The sequence below is a fragment of the Poecilia mexicana genome, unplaced genomic scaffold (assembly GCF_051168715.1).
Source record: "Poecilia mexicana isolate PSO_F unplaced genomic scaffold, ASM5116871v1 scaffold_13, whole genome shotgun sequence".
NCBI classification, from domain to species: domain Eukaryota; kingdom Metazoa; phylum Chordata; class Actinopteri; order Cyprinodontiformes; family Poeciliidae; genus Poecilia; species Poecilia mexicana.
This window is the reverse complement of record NW_028263382.1, coordinates 30,341,690-30,362,660: the sequence shown is the minus strand read 5'-3', so window position 1 is coordinate 30,362,660 and position 20,971 is coordinate 30,341,690. Positions and strand designations below refer to the sequence as shown.

Here is a 20,971-nt window from a genome sequence, read left to right as displayed (position 1 = left end):
ATGGTAATCTTTGCCCGACATGGATTTAGCTTTAGGTTAATGGCTGCTGAGCAATATAAGATGCCAACATGCAAAAGACAAATCTTAATTGAAGTTGTATTGCTTTCTGCATTGTCTTGTTTTACTTTTATAGAGAATTTGTCCAGTGTAAAAAAAAATAAAAAAAAGTAAAAGAACTAAGCTAATTAAAAACAGACTGTAATTGTGTGCAGCTCAAAATCAAATGAATATAGTGCTGCTAAATAACCACATTATGAATTATCTAAAAGGGTAAAAAGTCAGATTCATCTGACAATTTAATTTGTATGTTACTTTCCAAGGCAGCTGCAACAATATCCAGAAGCTTTAGCATTTCAAAACAACACCCAAGAAATTGAGTCATGCAGGTGTTTTTTTTTTCTTTTTTTTTTTTTTCTTTTTTCGTTCTAGGTGAGCTGCTACCGAGCCCAGCAATATCCAAACAGCCTACAGGCTTTCAGAACGAATCTCATCCATCACATCCACTCCAGCATTGTGGAGTTAACTGTAGTACCTCTGCCTCTTCGATGGATACTTCAGCTACACCTCCTGCTCAAACGGGCGAGAGTGCCAGGTTCATGAATTCCACTAAGTACCCAATGCAGCTTTAGATGATACAGCCGGTTAATGTTAGGAATCCACAGGCCTAAATAAGAAAAATACAACCTAAATTGGTTCTTCATAGCCTCTGGAGATTGCTTGCTTCCACGCCCAAACGTCACTGGCTACAGCTGATTAGTTATGGCGTCTGCGTGAAACAAGGAATGGAGTCTGCAGTAGATCAACTAAATGTGTTTTGTCTGGGGCTGGCAATATGGTGAAAAAAGAATTTTTATAATGATAAATTTTTGCTTTGATTATAGTGCAGAATTTAACTGTGGTGTCATGGTGTATCTGTGTGCATTTGGGAGGTTAATTTGGTTGTGTTGACTTACTTTTCAGCTGCATTTATGTGGTTAGAGTTCATATTTATATGCACATAACACATCATTACATAAGCAATGGAGGGCCTCGATTTTTCACGTCTCACTTACATTCTGGTCCCCGTCAACTGGCGAGCAGCTGGACTCAGTAAAGATGCCACGGTCAGATCCATTTCAAATTTCACTGAGAATAATCAACCCTCATATTTGAGAGTGAGAGGCTATATTCACTGTTACTGTCATATAATATTCCCAGTGCCTTATTCTATCTGCCTTACAACAAACACGCAACCTTAAGTTACCTGCTAAAAATTATCAAAATGTTCCAATAAAGTACTTATGTGACAGATTACCAACATGAGACCGGAAAGCTGAGCTGATGTTTGTCTGCTTGTGGGAGATCACTCACAGTAAAACAAGTTTCACAATGATTTTGAAGAGAAGACAAAATCATTGTGGAGTTTTTGCACAATTATTTTGTCTTCTCAAGCCATCATTAAACAGAAAACACTGTCTCTGTATTCCTTAGAAATGTGGCTCTTTAACCTCACTGTGAGATTTCCAAAAAGTTCTTCTAAATCCAGAATATTCCATGATAATCAGATGTTAATGGGTGTTTTTTTTACACTTTATAATCTGGTAGACTTGATTAGATTAGGGACCAAAATTGTTACAGTTTCAATTGGTGCAGTTCCCTTTCATACTGCACTGTATCAAACAAATTAAACCTTTCAACGAAAATGTTCACCCTCTCGCCTGTGGTGGCGCTGCACCAAGAAACACTACAGGACACTGAGCGCAATCTTCTCCTTCACAGGATGTAAACAAAAATGGAATGGCATCAAATGTTCGTGGTTGTAGGATTTCTCTTTTGCCTTTTGTAACAGACCACGACCCAATTCTCCCTCTATCGCATTTGATTTGACTGGTCTTACCCTGAATGCCCTGCACTAGTCCACTTCCTGCTTTTGGAGCAGTCTCCGGTTCGGCTTGGCATTTACAAGCATTCAAATTGCGTCAAAGTTTGCTTCAACCAAACAGAGACCTAGGTTTTTAGGTGGACCACAGTTCAATTTTTTCGGTCCCATAAAAGTTTGATTGCGTATTCACACCTCCCCAAATGAATGAGACTGTCTAGGCAAACACACTAGAGTGCAATTAAAGCAAACTAAACAGGGCTGGTACGAAAGCGTCCGAAAGCTCAAAAGGAACCTCTGCTGCACTTTGCTCTGCCTTCTTATTATCTCCTGAAAGTCACACTCTCTCACTCACAAGCTAAATAAACTACAGACATGTCTTGATATTGTCTTTATAATAACTTGTTGCTCATCTAACCTTCCTCTGACTTTTTAAGCACTTCCCTAATAGTGAAAATACCTAGCTTTGAGTTGTCTCCACTCAGTTTTAGTACCCTAATTGTTCACATGAATGTTCAATAATCAGAAAAAGACAAAAGCTTTTGAAATTTTGTGTCTGACAGCAATTAAGCTGAAAATCAGTGAAATTCTATCAACAGCCAATTTCTAGACGCTCCAGTAAAAATAATCAGTAAACTCCATAAAAGCACCTCTTCGGTTGGAGGTTACAATTAAAAGAAATGAGGGAAAAAAATGCTAATGTCACAAGAGAGCAAGCAGTGATGGGGCAAATGTCAGGGAGATGGTGTAATTTCCTTAATTACTTATTCATTATTCATGCGGATCAATCACCAGAGGCCTTTGTGTGCAGTCCAAATAACAAAGGTCACAGTGGATGTTAAGATTTCAGGCTGCCCTGTGTCAAAATTATCAACCTGCTACAAAGTTCATACTAAATTCAGAGAATCATTGAAATATTTCAGTGTCTTGCCTGTGATTGAAAATAAAAATTGAGACCGCAATCTAAATGAATTCAAATCAAGCGATCAGTGTGTGACTGATGTGCAAAAAAGCATCTGAAATTCTGTACTACGAAACAATTCTTATTGAATATAACTGTACCTAAAGCTCCCTAATTTGTAGATATTAAACAAATGTGAATAAACAAATGTATCCGCCTTGTTAAAAATAACAACATGATTCAATCTCAAGAAAGGATCAATGAAATATAAAGTCACAGTAAAGTGCAAAGAAGCTTAATAGCATGTTTCCCCAGGTCAATCATAAAAATAATAACAATGTAAAGTGTTTTTCTTATGGCACACAATTTTCTTAACACTACATTTTAGTGCTTATATTTATTTTAAAAACTATAATGGTAACGGTATTTGATGCCTTTAAAACAAGCTTGTGTATAATTTGCAGTTATGTTCCGTAGAAAAATGCATCAGACAGAGACTCCGGCAGAAGAAAGTGCTGATGTCTTTTGAGAGCCTGACACAAACATCCCTTGTAAATGTTAGAAATTTAAAATGTGATTTCCAAATATTAATTCCTTTCACTCAAAGCAAATCAGTCTACTAGAGGTTATGATTTTGTACAGTATTCTCTAGGGATTTTTTCACACAACTGGTGAGTGATGTGAATAGTTCTCTCTAAAAAAAGAGTGTGGGTCTCGACAAGGCTAACCTCTAAAGGGGTAAAATAGCATTTGGGAAAATTGCATAAAAAAATGTCTTGTATGCTATGGCATCATCTCACACTGGGAAAAAAATCACTTTTTCACACAGGGCCATATAGGTTTGGATTTTTTCTTCTCCCTTAATAATAACTCTTATTTATAAGCTGCATTTATGTTTACTTGTGTTGTGTTTGACTAATGTTTAAGTTCGCTTGCTTTCTGAAACATTAAAGCGTGAAAAATGTAGGAAATCAGGAAGGGTGCACACCGTATTACAATGTGTGCTTGCATTTCAAAAGACATTGCACGTAGGTCTAATCATGAGAAAATGAAAGACACCTTATGGAACATGAAGTACTGTACCGATTGTATGTGTCTTGTTTGTGAATTCACAATGCCCTGCCACATTGTGACCAGGTACTTTACTTTTCTGACATCATATTCTTTTTTTTTTTATTACTTTTTGTCCATAAAGAAACAACTGACCATCTTTAAATCAAATTTAACTCCTCCAAGATTGCCAACAAGAATTTATTAGCTAAAACAATCAGACAGTAGATGATCAAATAGGTTTGTGCAGTATATGTGGCGTTTGATAAATGCGGCACTCAAGTAGCTGAGTTTTTCAACAGGTTGGTTTATGTGGTGATAAATTTGTGTAAGCTAGCATTAAATGCAGAGGAAGGTAATGTGGGGCTTTATTTACTAATGGTATGTCTTTAAACACCCATAAAATGAAGCATTGAGACCCAGTAATGTGGCGTAAGTATAAGGCAGATGTGGGTTGAATGTCTCAAGTCAGGAAACTGCAACAGGAAAACGGCTCCTTAAATAAACTTGCCAATATCTTGTCTGAGTAATAAAACTGGAACAGACACATAGTAAGGCTGGAATAGGACCTATGTTTAATTTGCCACTACACACTGTGAGGAGGATGGTAAGGAAAAATAAATAAAAAAAGTTGCTGTTGTCAGAAAAAAGTCACAGCTGGAGAACTGCAGCACTTTTTTTTTCCTGTGGAGGGTGATGCTACTGCGACAAAAACAGAATAAAAGATGAAAGCCTTTTTTCTAATCTTTACTATGGTTACAAATTATGGATGGTGTTACACAATTTCAACAGGAAGACACATTTATAATAATAATTAAAAAAAAAGATTAAGGAAATCATTACCATGTTTTTACCATTTTCAATGTAATGTGAAAGAAAGGAGACAATTGGGTTCAGTTAGCAAATACCATTCACATAAAAAAATACCTCTGACACAAAATCAAATTCATGCAATAATCACTGTTACCATTTCAAAGTGGATCCTGGATGTTGGATGGAAAAGATGGAGCTGGCAACTCTTCCCTGGAGATTGTGTCTTATTAAAGTGATCTAATTAGATTGTTATAAATAACCCAGTTCTTACCAGAATGACTTTGAATGCACTACTTAAGTCGCAGACTTTTTTTTGACACAATTTTGGCTTCGTTATCCTCTTATCAAAATAATTTAAAATAATTTCCCTGACATTCAAAGACACATTCAAAGTACACTGAACAATACGCTTCAAACGTACACTCCATTTTTTCCCCCCACATTTCATATTTGTCTCTAAATATAGTTTTCTCTTAACATTGCAGATCCAATTTGCAGTATTTGACAAGAATGTTGAGTAGCTGCCAGATATTGTGAGGCAAGTCAGCAGAATAGCACATAGCAGAATCTGAGTTTCATCGAGAGATGAAACTTCAATAGATCTCTGACCTGAGAGAACAAGTGGGCGTCGTTTCTTCCCAACACTTGGGAAGAATTAATTACCCAGCAATCAGAGACAAAAAGATAATGCAATTTCATTTTAATTTCTACAGAATAGCATCCCTTAAGTGCCACTTCAAAAATAGCTTTTTCAGGAGATGAGCTGAGAGGCATATGGAGCAACCTTTTGAAGAAGAGCTGACTTTTAAAAGTGGAGCATCCAAATATTTTGACCAGGTTACAACAGTAAAACCATTTGAAATAAATAAATAAATACAAACACTTAATATTTCTGATGTAATTTCACTCTAGTTTCGTTGAAAAATAATCATCGGCTTGAAATATTCTTGTTTATTCTGTGTTATGAGAAAATATGTCTTGTTATCCTGTTCTGGTTTCCATTTTTTTCATGGGAAAAAAGCTGTTAAAGTAATCTTGGATCATTGACCTCTTTTTAAATAGATCATGACCCAGATTAGCAGAAACAAAAGACAAAGTAAAGACTTAAATGGAAGAACTGGTTTCTAACAATGAGCCAGTTACCAATAAGCCAGATATACCGTGCTAAGATTAAGAGTAGAGAGGAACTCAACAGGGTCAATGTATAGAGAACTATTCATAAGATGTGTGTCGGCCATTTCCCGTCCTAAAACCTAATGGCTGGATTGGCAGTTTGCACTTCAACCCTTTAGCAACTTTTAGGTGTAACACCCACAGGTTGACTTCAAGCCCCTTTAGCCTCTTTCAAAAATCACAGAGAAATTACAGAAGGAGTCTTGGTTTGAACTTTAGGAACAAAAAGCTTAAACATCTTCAAAGTTGTAAAACTGTAGTGCACGATGCCAGCTCAATATGATAAAATCTAACTAGAAACTCCTCACACTGCATAACGGAAGATGCCAGACCTCACAACTTGTTGCTACAGCACAATCTCATTAAACAGAACAAACGGTGACATCGGTGCAACGATTGATAGACAGCAAGTTTTGGGTGTGAACACTCACTCAAACTCTGTGGATTCTGAACAGAGAGAATCAGGAAAATGAGACAGATGTGTAAACACTTCTGACAAGACATAAAAGGACAATTTTCAGATATCTCTTGCAGCAATAACGATGCGCAATTTCCCAAGAAACTTTCTGATGCTGCTTGAAATTTGTAGTAGGCTATCTCAGGAAAGTGGTAAATTGGTGGTTGGTGAATTTGTAACCCCAAATGACCACAGACCAACAATTTAACCCTACAGCCAGAGATTTTCTACCAATTCTTTCATAGGAAAAGACTTTGTTTAAGACAGCCGATGCTCAGGACTGAGTAAATCTATGTCCATTTTACTCAGTTCTGGAAAGTTGCTTTTAGCTATGATGATATTTTCCAACATGCATTGTCCATTTGACTCACTACCGCTGAATTAATTGCAATATTAGGTAGGTAACTAATGTAACATTACAAACTGCATCACTTGTGTTTAGTTTACTGATATAAATCCCAATCAGATTTTCATGAACAAATTAGAATTAGAATTCAATAGAAATTAGAATTCAGAATTATTAATATAAAATAGTATTCTGTAACAGGAAAAATATTAATATTGAACAATACATCTTGTCAATGTCAAACTGTAACATTACTTGCATTCCAGATGTAGGGTTTTTTCCTGAATGGTGCTCTACAGATCCTTTTTTGCATAAAACATATGATTTAAATCTCATCACTGTCATTTATTTATCCTAGTTCATTTTTAATTGTTCATTTTCTGGATCAAAAACTAGCAGTCAACAGACGATTTGTTCAGAGTTTTTAGTTGTAAGGCCTGTGAGTGAAAAGCCACTCAAAGAGAACAGAACTTTTAATTGCTAAAATAGTTTCTATTTGAACTCAAATTAAAAGGGCTGAATTGCACAATTATGCTCAATTTATCTCTGAATGCTTAGAACGCTTTGAAGATCATTTTAATACACATTATCACTGTGTGAAACAGAATCATCTCCAAGTTCCCAGGCAATCGCTAAATCTGTAGAGAACTGTAATATTAGACAGTTTGCCACATTTTATGGAGTACATAAAAATGCCCGAGGCGTAACAATCCAAATGTCCCTCTCCTCTATGCATAGTGATGCATCCTATAGTGTTTCAATAATGAATGCACCATGATGTGCATACATGAAGGGACGCATGCTGCTTCCCTTCATACTACACAAAAGAAAATGAGCGGTATATCATTGCCAACAGCATGCTGCTCTATTACAGAAAGATAAGACACCATTTTCTTAAATCAGACATACTTTAAGCTCGGAAATACTGTGAGCTTCAGCTGATAAGGCTCATCTGTATCACTTGTAAAACCGGGATGCACTTCTCTCTGTTGCAGACAGTGGCACCACCATGGGCTCACCTCTTCTTTTAAGGGTCACTTGGTCTACAGACAAGACAGTGATGACTCAGTTTAGTCTACAAGGAGCCCGCGAAGGTGCTTTCAGTTTATAATAGCTATTGGAAAAAATAGGAAATTAGTCTTTATTTGCAAGTGAATAGCTTTGAGAGAAAAGCAAATACATTTTGTGAGCGCTTCGAGCATTTACATAAAGGGCCGGTAAACAGGAGCGGCAAAGAAAACAGCCTTGCTGAAATGGTTGAAGTTGTTTTGACCAACGTCGTCCTTATCAATGGATATGAAGAGGCGGACCTCCTCAAATCTTTTGCTTTGATATCTGGATTGTATCCAGATGGTTTTATAAAATATGAAAAACCGTATAAGACATGGATTAAACAAACTTACAGAAACCAAAATATTACAAGGAACCCAGCTACACATGGCAAACAAAAGTCTCCAGCTCTACAGCGACAGCAGAAGTTAATAAATGATCAACAAGAGTCCCTTTTAATGAAACCACTGCCATACAGGAAATAAAGAAAGATGTGAGAGGAGGTGATGTGCACCACTGTGGAATTTCTTCATGGTCTCTGGAGCTTTTAAAATTAGAAAACAGCTGAGGCAGAATGCAGGTAATTGCATTAGCAAATGAGCAAACTTGATTCAATAACAGCCTGTTCCATTTTAACTGTGCATTATGTTTGAGTAAAGTAATATACTGAGTAAACGCGTTGTGCATCCACCGACCACAAATGCCAGGAAATGGAAACGTTATGTAGTACAGACTTTTTGTCGATGTGACAAAGCATACATTTTTCCTAAATAGATCCTTTCACTTTTAATCTGGGCAGATACTGAGCCATGACAAGGCAGTATCCAAAGATTAACATACCAAAACAATGGTCAGAATGTCATATGAACACACACGTAATTGTCTAAAATACAATTTGTGTGTTGATACACCCAATAAATGAGCATTTTGACCTATTCGTTTCTGACTTTGGCATCCTTGAACTTGGACTACAAAATTGCTGAAAGAAATAAAGATGCCAGATTTGTAAAATTTGCTAGCCAGTGGACCATGACCTTGATTAGCAGTTCTGCAACAAATATTGGGACAAAACAGTTAAAAAAAAATCTGATAGGGAACAGAAAAGATTCAACGGATTGAAAAATGCCACCCAAAACCCAAACAGTTGTATTTTGATACTCTACACATGTGTTGGTATGAAATTTACAAAATCTTGGTCTTGACTTTTATCTTAAGGCTATCCAAAACTACAACTGTAAATCCTTTTTAAACTGCAACCTAACTTCTGGCTCCATTCAAACAAACCAATAAGATTTTTTTACAATTAAACTGTCAAATGTGGCTTTACACGCCAAAGATGAGACACATCTTGTAAACAAGGTATCAAATTGTAAACTTGAAAATATTTAATTTACAGATGTTTATCTGTTTGTACATCACACAAGAAGAACAGGTGCTAAGTGAGTTCAGTCCTTCACCTTCACTTCCTCTGTAGGTAATTCTAAGTCAGTTAACCTTTTAACAGGATAATAACTTTAAAGATGCAGCCAGAGCAACAGTAAAATAGTTTAGAGGAAAACATGTTTTGGTTCAAAGTACTGAGATCTGATTGAATATCTGTAACAAAAAGTGCTGTTTCTAAATGTACTCTAGCTCAAGCTCTTTTGCTAATAAAAAAAGGAAAAAGCTAGATTACACATAATCCCAAAGGCTTTTCATTGGGAAAGTATCTAGAGGTGTGAAAACTTTTGAAAGTAACAATGTCTAATTAAGCTGGTTAGCCGAGGAACACCTGATAAGCTTACTAAAAGGTTATTAAACACCTCCGCCACAAAGCATTATTTGACTGCTGTACCTTGTATATAATGTAAACAAGGGGTAGCAAATTAGAGAAATCTACATGGGGCCAGTGCCAATTTTACCTCAAGCTGTCCACTAACCGTATAATTTTTAATTGCTACTTGACCAAAAGAGATTGAATTAGTGCCTGAGACAGCAAAGGAGTGGAGGAAACATCAGCGGTCTACAGCTTTCCGTTGCTATGTATTGTCCAGCTCTAAAGCAGAGAAAAGCCTTTTAATACCAAAAGATGTGCCAGCCTAACTAAGATTCATTGCCCAAAGGGATCGTGTATTCGCAGGGTGTGCCTTCCGTGGGTTCCTTTGATAACGGACAAAGATGCATAGCTCTAATTTCATGACAGAGACGAAATCTTACCGGGTTTCCAATTAAAAGAAAAGCAGGAGGAATTTGACATTAGAATTGCATTCTTTAGCAAACAAGCCGGTTTTCATTAATCACACACCGTAGGAAAACACACCATCCTCTCCCATGTACTTCTTATTCTGTGCTGCATTTAATCTACTCTATACTCATGAATTAAAAGTCATTAATATTCATCCCTAATATGAACCTCAAAGGTTGGACTTAAGGACACCATCGCCACAGAGGCTAAACATTTACAAACAGCCGCTAATCCCCCGTTCTATCTCCCCTCTGCCAGGAAAACCCTGAGGAGACAATGTGTATGTTCCTCGCGTGGTGCCACATGGGGTCACGCGCTCATGTAAAGTCATCTATTTAGTATCCCGAGGCAACAAATCTCCTCTGAACTCTCTCAGACCTGGATCTGTCTGTTCCGGTCGCCATCACCCAGAGACTCATGTCCTGACCAGAATGATTCCCAGCCTCCCTCACACTTCCTTATTCCTGATGAAAGTCTTTGTTGTTTTCATGTGTCTTGGAAGTGATTTTAGTTTGATTCACATAAAACTGTTACTCAATTGACTTTGTGATGGTAAAGATCACTAGTCTTAACTACTGCTCAACAATATAGTTGTGATATGAATGTGTGCAATAAGGCAATTGCGAAGGGCTGTTTGGTCAGCTATCATATACGATGCGTTCAAACTCTGCTTGCCAATAACACCTTTAACCAGTTGGGTGATTTTCACTGTCCACACCTGAAATTAGTTACACAGCTGTGAAAAAGTAATTGCTTCCTAAACCTAACAATTGATTCTTTCATTGTCCCTAGCAACAAGTGTGGTTTTTCGTGAAACATTCAAAAACCATCCTTTTGTCTCATCAAAAAACTCTCTTAGCAGTTTCCTAAATGTCTAAGGGAGAATGGAGTTGTTGTTTTTTTTTTTTTTTTTAAATTGTCACCTTTGACTGCTACCATGAATGCCATGTTTGTCCACTGACCTTAACTGAAGCAAGTGAGGCTGGCTTTAGTAGTTGTTCAGGGTCTTTTTATGACTGTATGAGTGAGTCATCAACACGTTCTTGGAGTAAATTTGATAAATCGGAGGACCATCTACTGTTTGGAAGGCTCACCTTTTTTCGTATTTTTTTGACTTGTGGATAACGTGTCGAACTGAGATTTGCTATCTCTAAGCATCCAAAGTCTTACAGATTGTCTTTTTGTTGTTTGAGGCCTCTTAGCCTGCCTTGTGTTGTCAAATTATTAAATTTCAGTGATTTCTTCATTCTACAGGTTTGGGAGAAATCATTGCCTGACTGTTGCCTAAATTGTTAAAGATAAGGATACCTTAACCATAAATAGATGAAATTGTGTCATTATTAAATGTGCATCTATATTCTCTAGTACTCCACTGACCTACCACATAAAACAAATGGTTAGATCTTCTAGTCAGGTCACCTTTATGTTATTCCTTTAGTTATGATGGGAAAAACAACAGCAATTGAGTTGAAACTACAATATTTTACTTTTGGTTTGAGTTCTCTGTCAGGCTTTCTACAGCTACAGGCTTTTTATTCAATTTTACAGAGTTGTGCTTGACAGTACAAGACACAAATCTCATTAGTTTTGTAAAGTTTGCTGAAAAACAGAGTGACATCTTTGTTACAGAGTTGGTAAAGAGGTCATCACTACCCCAACTGCACTGTTACTATTATAGATTTAGCCATATGATAAATTCTCGGAGTAATTATTGAAATAAACAATAATATTGTTGTTATTGACACCATTTATATGTAATATGTTGATAAGGCATAATATAATGCAAGCTCACCCTCTCAAAAGACCAATAAGCTTTAACTGTGTAAAGAAAACTTAATTTTAATTGCTACTTGACCAAAAGAGATTGAATTAGTGCCTGAGACAGCAAAGGAGTGGAGGAAACATCAGCGGTCTACAGCTTTCCGTTGCTATGTATTGTCCAGCTCTAAAGCAGGGACAACTGCGAACTGAAAGGATACTTTAAATGTAAAAATATAAAACACAACAACCAAAAATCATAAATAAAATGGAAATAAAACAAAAAAACAAGCGAAACTGGAAATAAAATGGATTCTGATGTTGCTGTAAACAAAATTGCCCTATCACAATGAAAATTATCGAGCTCATTTTAATTTGTCACCCGACTGATTAATTGCTTATTGCGATAGGCTTAACTGCAGTAACTTAACATTTTCACGTAGTTGCAATTGGTGGTAACAGAAGTAAATTATTCCAAAGAGGATAATTATTTAATATAAAAACAAATAGATTTTGCCAGGGACAGTTAAATCACAACGATTAAATAGATGCTCTGCTGCTTGCTTTAGGGGGGAAATCTAGTTTATTTTTGCCTCTGCAAGATATGCACGCTAGTCTGAAATCATTGCTTTTTATCAAATTGGAGCTGCTGGACTCGCAGCCGTTGCTTATAGCAGCGCTGGCTCCCATCCTCACAAAGATAAAGTCAGTCGTAAGGAGGGCTGGAGCTTTCCTAAGTCAGCCTGCTTCCATCTTGCTTTAAAAACAGAGCAGCACGGAGCTACGTCATAATTTCCACATGACTGATGATGTAAGACAGCCTCAGTGAACCAACCCTACTGTAAAGCACAAAGCCGCTTTCTCCTATTCAAAGGTGCCATATGGTGAGACACAGAGACGTCCCACGATTTAAAGACGTTTAGAACTAATCTCTTATCTAGTCTGGCTTCGTTCTCTACGGCTGTAATTCATCTTTGAAAATGGATCCACGTTAGCAGTTATCAGTTGGAAGAGGATCAATTACAGGACAGGGAACAGAAAGAGGGTTAATCCCTCCTGAATCTCAGTTCAGTCATTAAAGCTGCTAGCAGTCCTGCCCTACAACCGGCAGTTTAAAGATGAGGATTTTATTTCGTTTACATTCAACTACTTACAGCAATGACTATTGCTAACGAAATGTATGGCTGTAAGTAGTTGAATACATGTAAAGGTAATAAGGTAATAAGTTGTTCCTTATTACTTTGTAAGGTAATAAGGAAGAACTTCCATGAAAAGTTTTGTCATTAAGGAAATTACTAAATCAGGTTTCTCTCAAAGTACTCTAGGATAGTATTTTATTTTAGGTTTTTAAGAAAAGTGAAGATTACAAATATTAACATTACTTGGCACTATAATATATTAAATAATTGGTTAGTAATTTTAAAGCTGTGTCAACTTTACATTGTGCAATTTTCCACTAACTAATAATTCTCCCATAAACACTCATCTATAACTCTTGATTTGTGATCATTTTTTACATTATGGCTCACAGCCCAGAGTGCCTTCCTGTTAGGGGTGACACAAGTCCTTCAAAAAAAAAAAAAAGAAAGAAAGAAAAGGTTGTCTTTCATTTGTGTTTGAACTGTTGTCTATCTAGGTGGGCACACAGGTCGAAACAAAATATGGCACAGACAAACATTCTCTTTGACTAGTTATTATTTAAAAAAAATATTGTGTTAAGAATTGATATTTATTATGATGATCATCCATGAATTCTCAAAATATGCATTATGTTCAGAATGGTTACTATGTGAACATTATTTAAAATATCAACTTATTTAAAAAATAATCAGTTATGATTTGTTTTTGTTTCTTTTTTACAATTATGGTCTGCTGCTTAGTGGAACAATTCCTCTGGTGTAGTAAAGAAACCTACTTGATAATAATGAGATATATACATTTATATCCTCTTTTTTGCCAATTTTATTACTATTACAATAATGATCACATATATTTGAGTCTGTGTCCCAGGCTGAATCAAGCAAATTTAACTATTCCCATGGTTTTTGACAGATTTGGACTGCATTTGATCCTCCCCATCGTGATTTTCAAATGTTTACACAAGTTAAACCTGATGTGGATCTGGATTATCATACACTAATAATTTACTCTACCAAACATAGTTTGGAATGTAGGATAAAACTATGTTGCTGTAAATGCAAATTGGCCTTTGAATCACCTCAGAATGGGAACCGTGAAAAACACAGCAGCTGTATAGATAGGCAGAACTGGAATGGAAATTTCTATATTAAATTCAGGTACTAAAAACACTGTTTTGATTTGTAAATCTACTTTTTAACAGATTTCCTAACTGACAGACAAACATAAAAATTCCAGAACCATTCAGCATGCTATATTTATTAACTGCATATTATAATGTATTTTTGCTCTTACTGTACTGTACATCATTCTTAATTCTATTTTTTATATATTTTATATTTTTATCTTTGTGTGAACCTACATGCTTTGACTGCCTGTCACTTTACTGCTGTTACGCCTGAATTTCCCCACTGAGGAATATATAAAGGATATCTATATTCTTCTATTCTAACTAAAATGTAAAAAAAAAATGTGCTTTTGAATAATAACTGAATTATTAGCTCATGTGCATCAGTAAATACCAAATTCTTAATAGCACATTTCTAAGCCATTTATAGCCCCAGAATATGTTTGTTTTATTATTATTTTTTTACCAAGCTTCCTTTCAATGAGAGAACTAAATCTTCAAAGATAAACATTTTTTCATCTCAGCAAATTTCCCCTTGAAAAACTAAGTTTTCTTCAAAAATTCACAAGTCGTCAGCAAATTACTATGTGGGTTTCCAAGGGGTGTGTTTGAGTGTAATTGGTTCTAAATGGTTTTCAAAATAACAGCTACAAGAGTTAGACCATTTAAATAAATGTACACAGTGATACCCAAGAGGTTATTGCAGTGTCTTTTTTTTCTTGATATTGTACCAAAAAAATTATGCAATGAGGGCTGTATTACCATGACAATGCAGTGAGAGCTCCACTCCCACTGCGTTTTCCTCTCTAGCCCGAGGAACACCCCTTCACATCGGATTGTACATGAAGGATTAAAAGGCTAACCCACGGAAAATCCTGAGCCTGGTGTAGCTAAGAGCACTACTTCAAACATAAGCACCACACACGCACACTTCAGAAAAGGCAGAGAGGAATAAAAAAAATCACCGGCGTTAATCAAAAGAGGGCGTGCAAAATGTCATTAAAATGTAATTTCACACAAACTCCCTCAATTAGACTTATGTAAGGGCGCGTTTAACAACTTAGAGGATCTCATTTCAAAGCCTGCATCGTGGCGTCTGATTACACAACAGATGATTCAGAGTGGAAGTTGTGCTTGCTGTGCATCTAGTGTAACCCACGACTGCCCCTGACAGACCCTTGATGTTCATGTGCATTGCAAGCCCCACCTCCAGGATGTCACCATCGTACTGCAAACGGACAGGTGCACGTCAAAACACGTTTTATTTCTTCATTTATTACACACACATATATAATTTTTGCACAATTTGTATTCTTAAGAGTTAGTGACACGGTGTGCTTGGCGTGTTCGTTTCCGCGCACTTGTGCCTGTGTCCACACACACACGCACACAAGGGAGCCCCAGCATCACTCTCCATCAACAACAAACACGTCCCATCTGAGCAGAGAGAGCAACGGCCCACGTAGACACGACTCTCAAAACACAAACCCCAATAATCCCTGAGTCACACTTCGCTACAAACACCGCGCTCGCACACGATTTTAAATCCCACTGCATCCTAATTTATTACAACAATGCAAAGTCAGCGCAGAGGCTGTGCCACGCGAGGAGCAGCGGTTTTTTTTAGCAACCAGCTGAGTTGTGCTTCCGCGCGCGCGCGTGTGCATGTATGTTTGAGAGAACATGAAAATAGCAACAACAACAACAAAAAAACATTAGCCAGCAAGCTGTCTTTACTGGACACACAGCTCGCCTGGAAGCTAATTAGCAGCAGTCGCAGCACCGTCACACCTGCTAAATAAAAGAGTGCCTGCGGGCGGAGGAGGCAAGAGAGTGCCTGCGGTCCTGGACCACAAATAAAAAGAATGGGACGGAGTATTCAAAATAAAATAAAATAAAATAAAATAAAAACACGTGAAAAAGAGCATGTTAAAGATTCTTACCTATACTGCCCACAAGAAGCAAGGCTAAAAAAACATTCCTGGTCTGGACCATCTCAACTCCCGAGCAACGTGAACGTTAAACGGCGTAGCGAACGTTTAATCCCCGCTCTGCTCCCTTACAGTGATGCTCTCCGGGCTTCCCCTTTTTTTTTTCCTTTTCCTCCTCTCTGGCTCGCGCTCTCTCTCTCTTTCTTAGCAACTGTTCATCCTAATCTTTACATCTGAGCTCGTCGATTTTAAGTGTCAGTGGCCGGCGTCTTTGATGACAAGCAGCGGTCAGAGATAAGCAGTGATGAGCGCCAGTGCACAGTTCAAAGTCTGACTGACAAGTGGAGCCTTTTCACATCCGCAAATTACTCCGCGCGGGCGGAGAGGAGAATCTGCCGCTGCTAAATAGTGCGCTGGGCTCAAAGACGGGGGTTGTGGTGATGATGATGATGATGATGAGGAGGAGGAGGTGGAGGATGATGGGGAATCCCCAGTCATTGCAATAATAATTCACTTAGCCCATTACACATCAGTAGCATAAATAAATAAATAGATAGATAGATAGATAGATAGATAGATAGATAGATAGATAGATAGATAGATAGATAGATAGATAGATAGATAGATAGATAGATAGATAGATAGATAGATATTGAAATATGTTATTTACAAATTGGGATACTTATAAATCCATTCTAAATCTATGAGTAGTCTGTTATTAAAATAAGTGAATTTTTCTTTTGAAACGTAGACTCTAATACGGGATTGTTACCTACAAGTATCATCTCTTAGAAATAAAGGTATTTTATATGTGGCATACAGTATAACCAATTTATATAAACACTAAAATTATATATATATACATATATATATATATATATATATATATATATATATATATATATATATATATATATATATATATATATATATATATATATATATATATATATATATATATATATATATATATATATATATAAACACACACACACATACATACATTTCCCATTTGGAAGCAATATTGAATATTGAATTTGTACCAGAAAATATAGAGCCAGGGGTAGGCAGTGGTTTTTAAATTATCCTCAATTGGTACAAAATGGCTGAAAATGTGCCAAGAAAATATCCCCTCCCTACAGCTCCTCACCTCACTATCATCATTAGCCTGAAGCAGGATGGATCCATGCTTTTATGTAAATGCCAAATTCTTACCCTTGCATTTGGATATTGGAGTGGAAGTTGAGACATATTTGAAAAAGCTAAATCTTCTTTCAATCTGTTATTGTCCAATTTTAAAAACTATGCTGAAATTGCTTGATACTGGTGATGGTGTTCTGAATTTCATGTTAGTCAATCAGCAATATCTAAACTACTTAGATCAACTCAGGCCAAAACAAATGATCTACTATCTATTTAAAGTACCAAAAACGGGCATGACTAAAAAAACCCCAAAAAACAAGTATTGCTTCATCTAAACTATTTTCAGGTGTAATAGGATCATGAGATGTTTTGTAAATGTCTACAGATGCACAACAAAATGAAGGGACACTACATGCCATAAAGGTTGGTTTGTGATTTAATAATAATAATAATAAAAAAAACAATCTTAAGTATTTAAGTAGACTGCGCTCTGTTTTACTTTAAAGGGGGGAAAAAACACATTCATAACTCACCACATTTTACAGTCACCGAATTGCACTCAGCCAAACCAGAGCAATTTTCCACATTAGAATGTTTTACAGCACCGCTTTCACTCACATACTTCCCAGACCCCTCTCCTCCAGCCATTGACCTACGGACGTCTCTTGCGGCATTCTTTCTCAGGGTGGAAATTGAGTGAAGAAACAGAAGTAAGAGAGGAGAGTGTCTGCAGTGTCTGCACAGCAGGACTAAATCACACTGTAACATTTGGACACCCTGAGAGGGCGGCTTATTTTTATTTTTTATTTTTTATTTGCACTACTGGGCTGTAGGAAAAAAAAAAAAGATCCAATGGTTCAAACTCTGATAAACCCAAACCAATCTGTGGGCTGGGTGAGAATGCATTGTGGATGAAATCTCACCTATTTGTCTCGGCCCATCTTTGCACAGAAATGTTCTCTAAATGTCCCAACACATGGAGTGTGGCCCCAGATATCTTCTACTAGAAAGTTTTTTTGTTTTTTTTTACTAACGTTAAACTTAAAGCAGTTGAAAGAAAAAAAGTTAACTGTGTGGTGTAAAAGGGTAAAGTTTTGACCGACGTTTGCACCTCATGAAAAAAAACTTTTGAAAAAAACAAAAAAAACCAAAAACAGTCGTGACGTACAGTACTGTTTTATTTAGCGCATGTTGAACTTAAAACGCATAAGAAGGTCATTTTTGATTAGAATTTTTCTTGTCATTGTGAAAGATGCTGTTAGCTAATTTTTAAAGAAAAAAAATGTTTCTCTTTGAGGATCGCTGAAGTTTTTGGAATGATGTGTGAATCCAAATCGTATTGAATTATTCAGAGCTGTGGGATCTCCAAGGTCTGGTCAGCTAAATTCTGTATGAAAAGTCCATCTGGATGTGTCACTTTCTGTTTGTCTGCGGAAAAATGAAGAAAACTGCCTCTCCCACTGAGAAATCCGCCCTGCAGTTCAACAGTGTTGGATTAAGTAGCAATGTTTCATTTTCTGCGAGGAAACGGCCATTTGTCAAAATTTTCTCACACGAAATATATTTATTAAACAGTCTTGGGCGAAAGTTCCCTTCATCCTATATATTTCTTCTGTTTTTTAAGTTTTTGACACAGTTAAATGTGTCAAATTACAAAATAAGGTTTAATATCAGACAACGATGACAAAAGTACATACAAATTAGTTTTCAAATGAGAAAAATAACAATTAATCACATTTTTCCAAATCAATTATACTTATCATTCCTAACCCTGACTACCAGATCTTGCAAATAAAACAAAATCACCTAAATAGAAACTAACAGCATGAAGCAGGTTAAAATATTTCAACCATCATTTGTCTCAATTATTCAAGAATTCAAGAGCAGATGGAAAAACTCACCCGTTGACATGTTTCAGTCTGGACATGTTTACACCGTTTCTAAGGCTTTTAAAACTCCAGTGAACTGCAGAAAAAAAGTCAATATCTACAAATTGAGAAAACATGGCAACCTTCCCAACAGTTACCAGAATTTCTCCAGGAAAAAAAAAATCAACAAATAATCCTGGAGGACCCAGAATAACAGGCCTCACTTGAACCAAATGAGGTTAGCCTTTGTGGATACAGAGGAGTGATGTTGGGCAAAAATAGCATTCGACCCAAGTGAAAATGATTAACCCAAAAACCATTTTATAGCAGAATCATGTAACTATGTTACCTTCAGTTGTTCTGAAAAGGCTGTATGTCAAATATGACTTAAAAAGAAATATTACTTAACAACTTGAAATTGGGCTTCTGTCTCTTTAAAAACTCCTGCTCTGTCTGAAACTCCGCCTCCAGGAAGTCATCATAACGTTGCTCCTCTATTAACCCTTAAACAACTTTTTTTCTTTTTATTTTACTGGTGTTTCACTGAGAAGTAGCTCGTATAATTAGCTTAAATTCCACCAGGCGTTTGCTAATTACTGCTGGCTAGTCTGAAGGAATTGATAGAGAGAGTCGGAGCAGGAGCATTCACAACTGAATGGTTGCCACGGGAGATTAAAAGATTTCTCAAACATGAAAGAATCAAGGCAACATTCCAGGTACATTTTTGATGGGGGAATTACTTTATAACATGATCCAAGGCTCAAAAAAGTAAATTTTACATAATATACATAATAATTTAAGAATGAAAAACTAAACACATTTTTCAGTGATATTCTAATTTATCGATACAACGGCACAACCAGGTATGATCTTATCCTTGAACTACATTTTGATACTTATCATCTTTTATGTGTTCAACTATCTAGATCTCAGCTAAAAACATACCAGCTTCTACTTAGACATAATATCTCTTGTTGAAACTGGTTCATATTGGCGGTTCTAGCAAGCTACATCTAGAAAATTAAGCTTTGTTTCCTTACAACTCCACATGTTTGTATACTGGGATGTATTTTCTGTCTCTTCCTGTGTCAGGATCTCTCTCTTTTTTCCACTTCTCTGATTTCTTTTACACCCATTAGCACCACAAACACTTGTGTAGCACTGCATGTTAACACACAGCCTACTATGCTGCATCCGTCGATGCTTCAGCTGTCCGTCCATTTCTGCATCTACACATATAACCATCTCTCCAGCCTGGTCTACATTTCATACATCCAGCGGAGGTTTGCATGATCATCCTCCACTGCATGTTTTAAAATAGCCTCTATTACCTCCTCCACTGCTGGAGCGCAGGGCCTCATACAGTACTGATGTGAACATTGTTTTCTGGGTCATGGGAGAAAAGCAGAGGTCGACGGCACAGAGAATAGAGCAAGTACGACATATTCAGCGGGTAACAGTGCAACTAACGAGAGAAACAAGGAGGCCGTGATTACTTGATGGCACGGCTTTGCGGGCGCAATTTAGCATTTTCTGAGTAGGTTGTAATTTTTTTAGGGTTATTATTCCTCAGACAGTTACTGGCAGACATGTGAAAAGCCCTCTTTTTTTTATTTATTTAGAAGGAAAATTTTGATGCAAGATATATTTGTTATCCAGCAAAGTCATGAGTAAAGATTCCTATAACGTAAAAAGGGCTACAGCTAACGGCTATCTTTGTAATACAGAATTGTCTACCAACTATTTTGCCAAAAGAAATTGCCACTTTTTTTAAATCAAACTGCTTAAGCTTATTTCATACATTCAAAATTCATAAGAAAACGTAAATAAACAATTCAATTACATTTTAGTATAGCAAATAATAATGATGTTTTTTAGTGTACACTTGGTCAAAGGATGCACCTGCAGTTAAAAATAAATACTTTTAAGGTTATCATGTGAAAAATTCAACCTTTCCTACTTGACTTACCATTAATGCAGTGTAGGGACAATCTGTTCAATTTATTGATTGACCTGTTAATAATTGCATAGCAAAACATGCTTAATAAGAGATCGTTTTTACAGATTTTGAACCGAGCGAAGCTGAAACTATGCTGCTTGAGGAGCTTTGGACAGAACATATTTACAAACGAG

General features: G+C 36.5%; 1 protein-coding gene across 1 annotated transcript in view; it reads right to left on the bottom strand.

Annotated features, from left to right (window-relative positions):
- ncam1b (neural cell adhesion molecule 1b) overlaps positions 1-16,358 on the bottom strand; it is a 115,916-nt gene extending 99,558 nt beyond the window's left edge. Inside the window, exon 1 of the mRNA XM_088012054.1 lies at positions 15,840-16,358. Coding sequence (XP_087868180.1) covers positions 15,840-15,891 — 52 coding nt within the window. The 5' untranslated portion in view covers positions 15,892-16,358. The remainder of the gene's footprint in view (positions 1-15,839) is intronic.
- Positions 16,359-20,971: the final 4,613 nt, after the last annotated feature.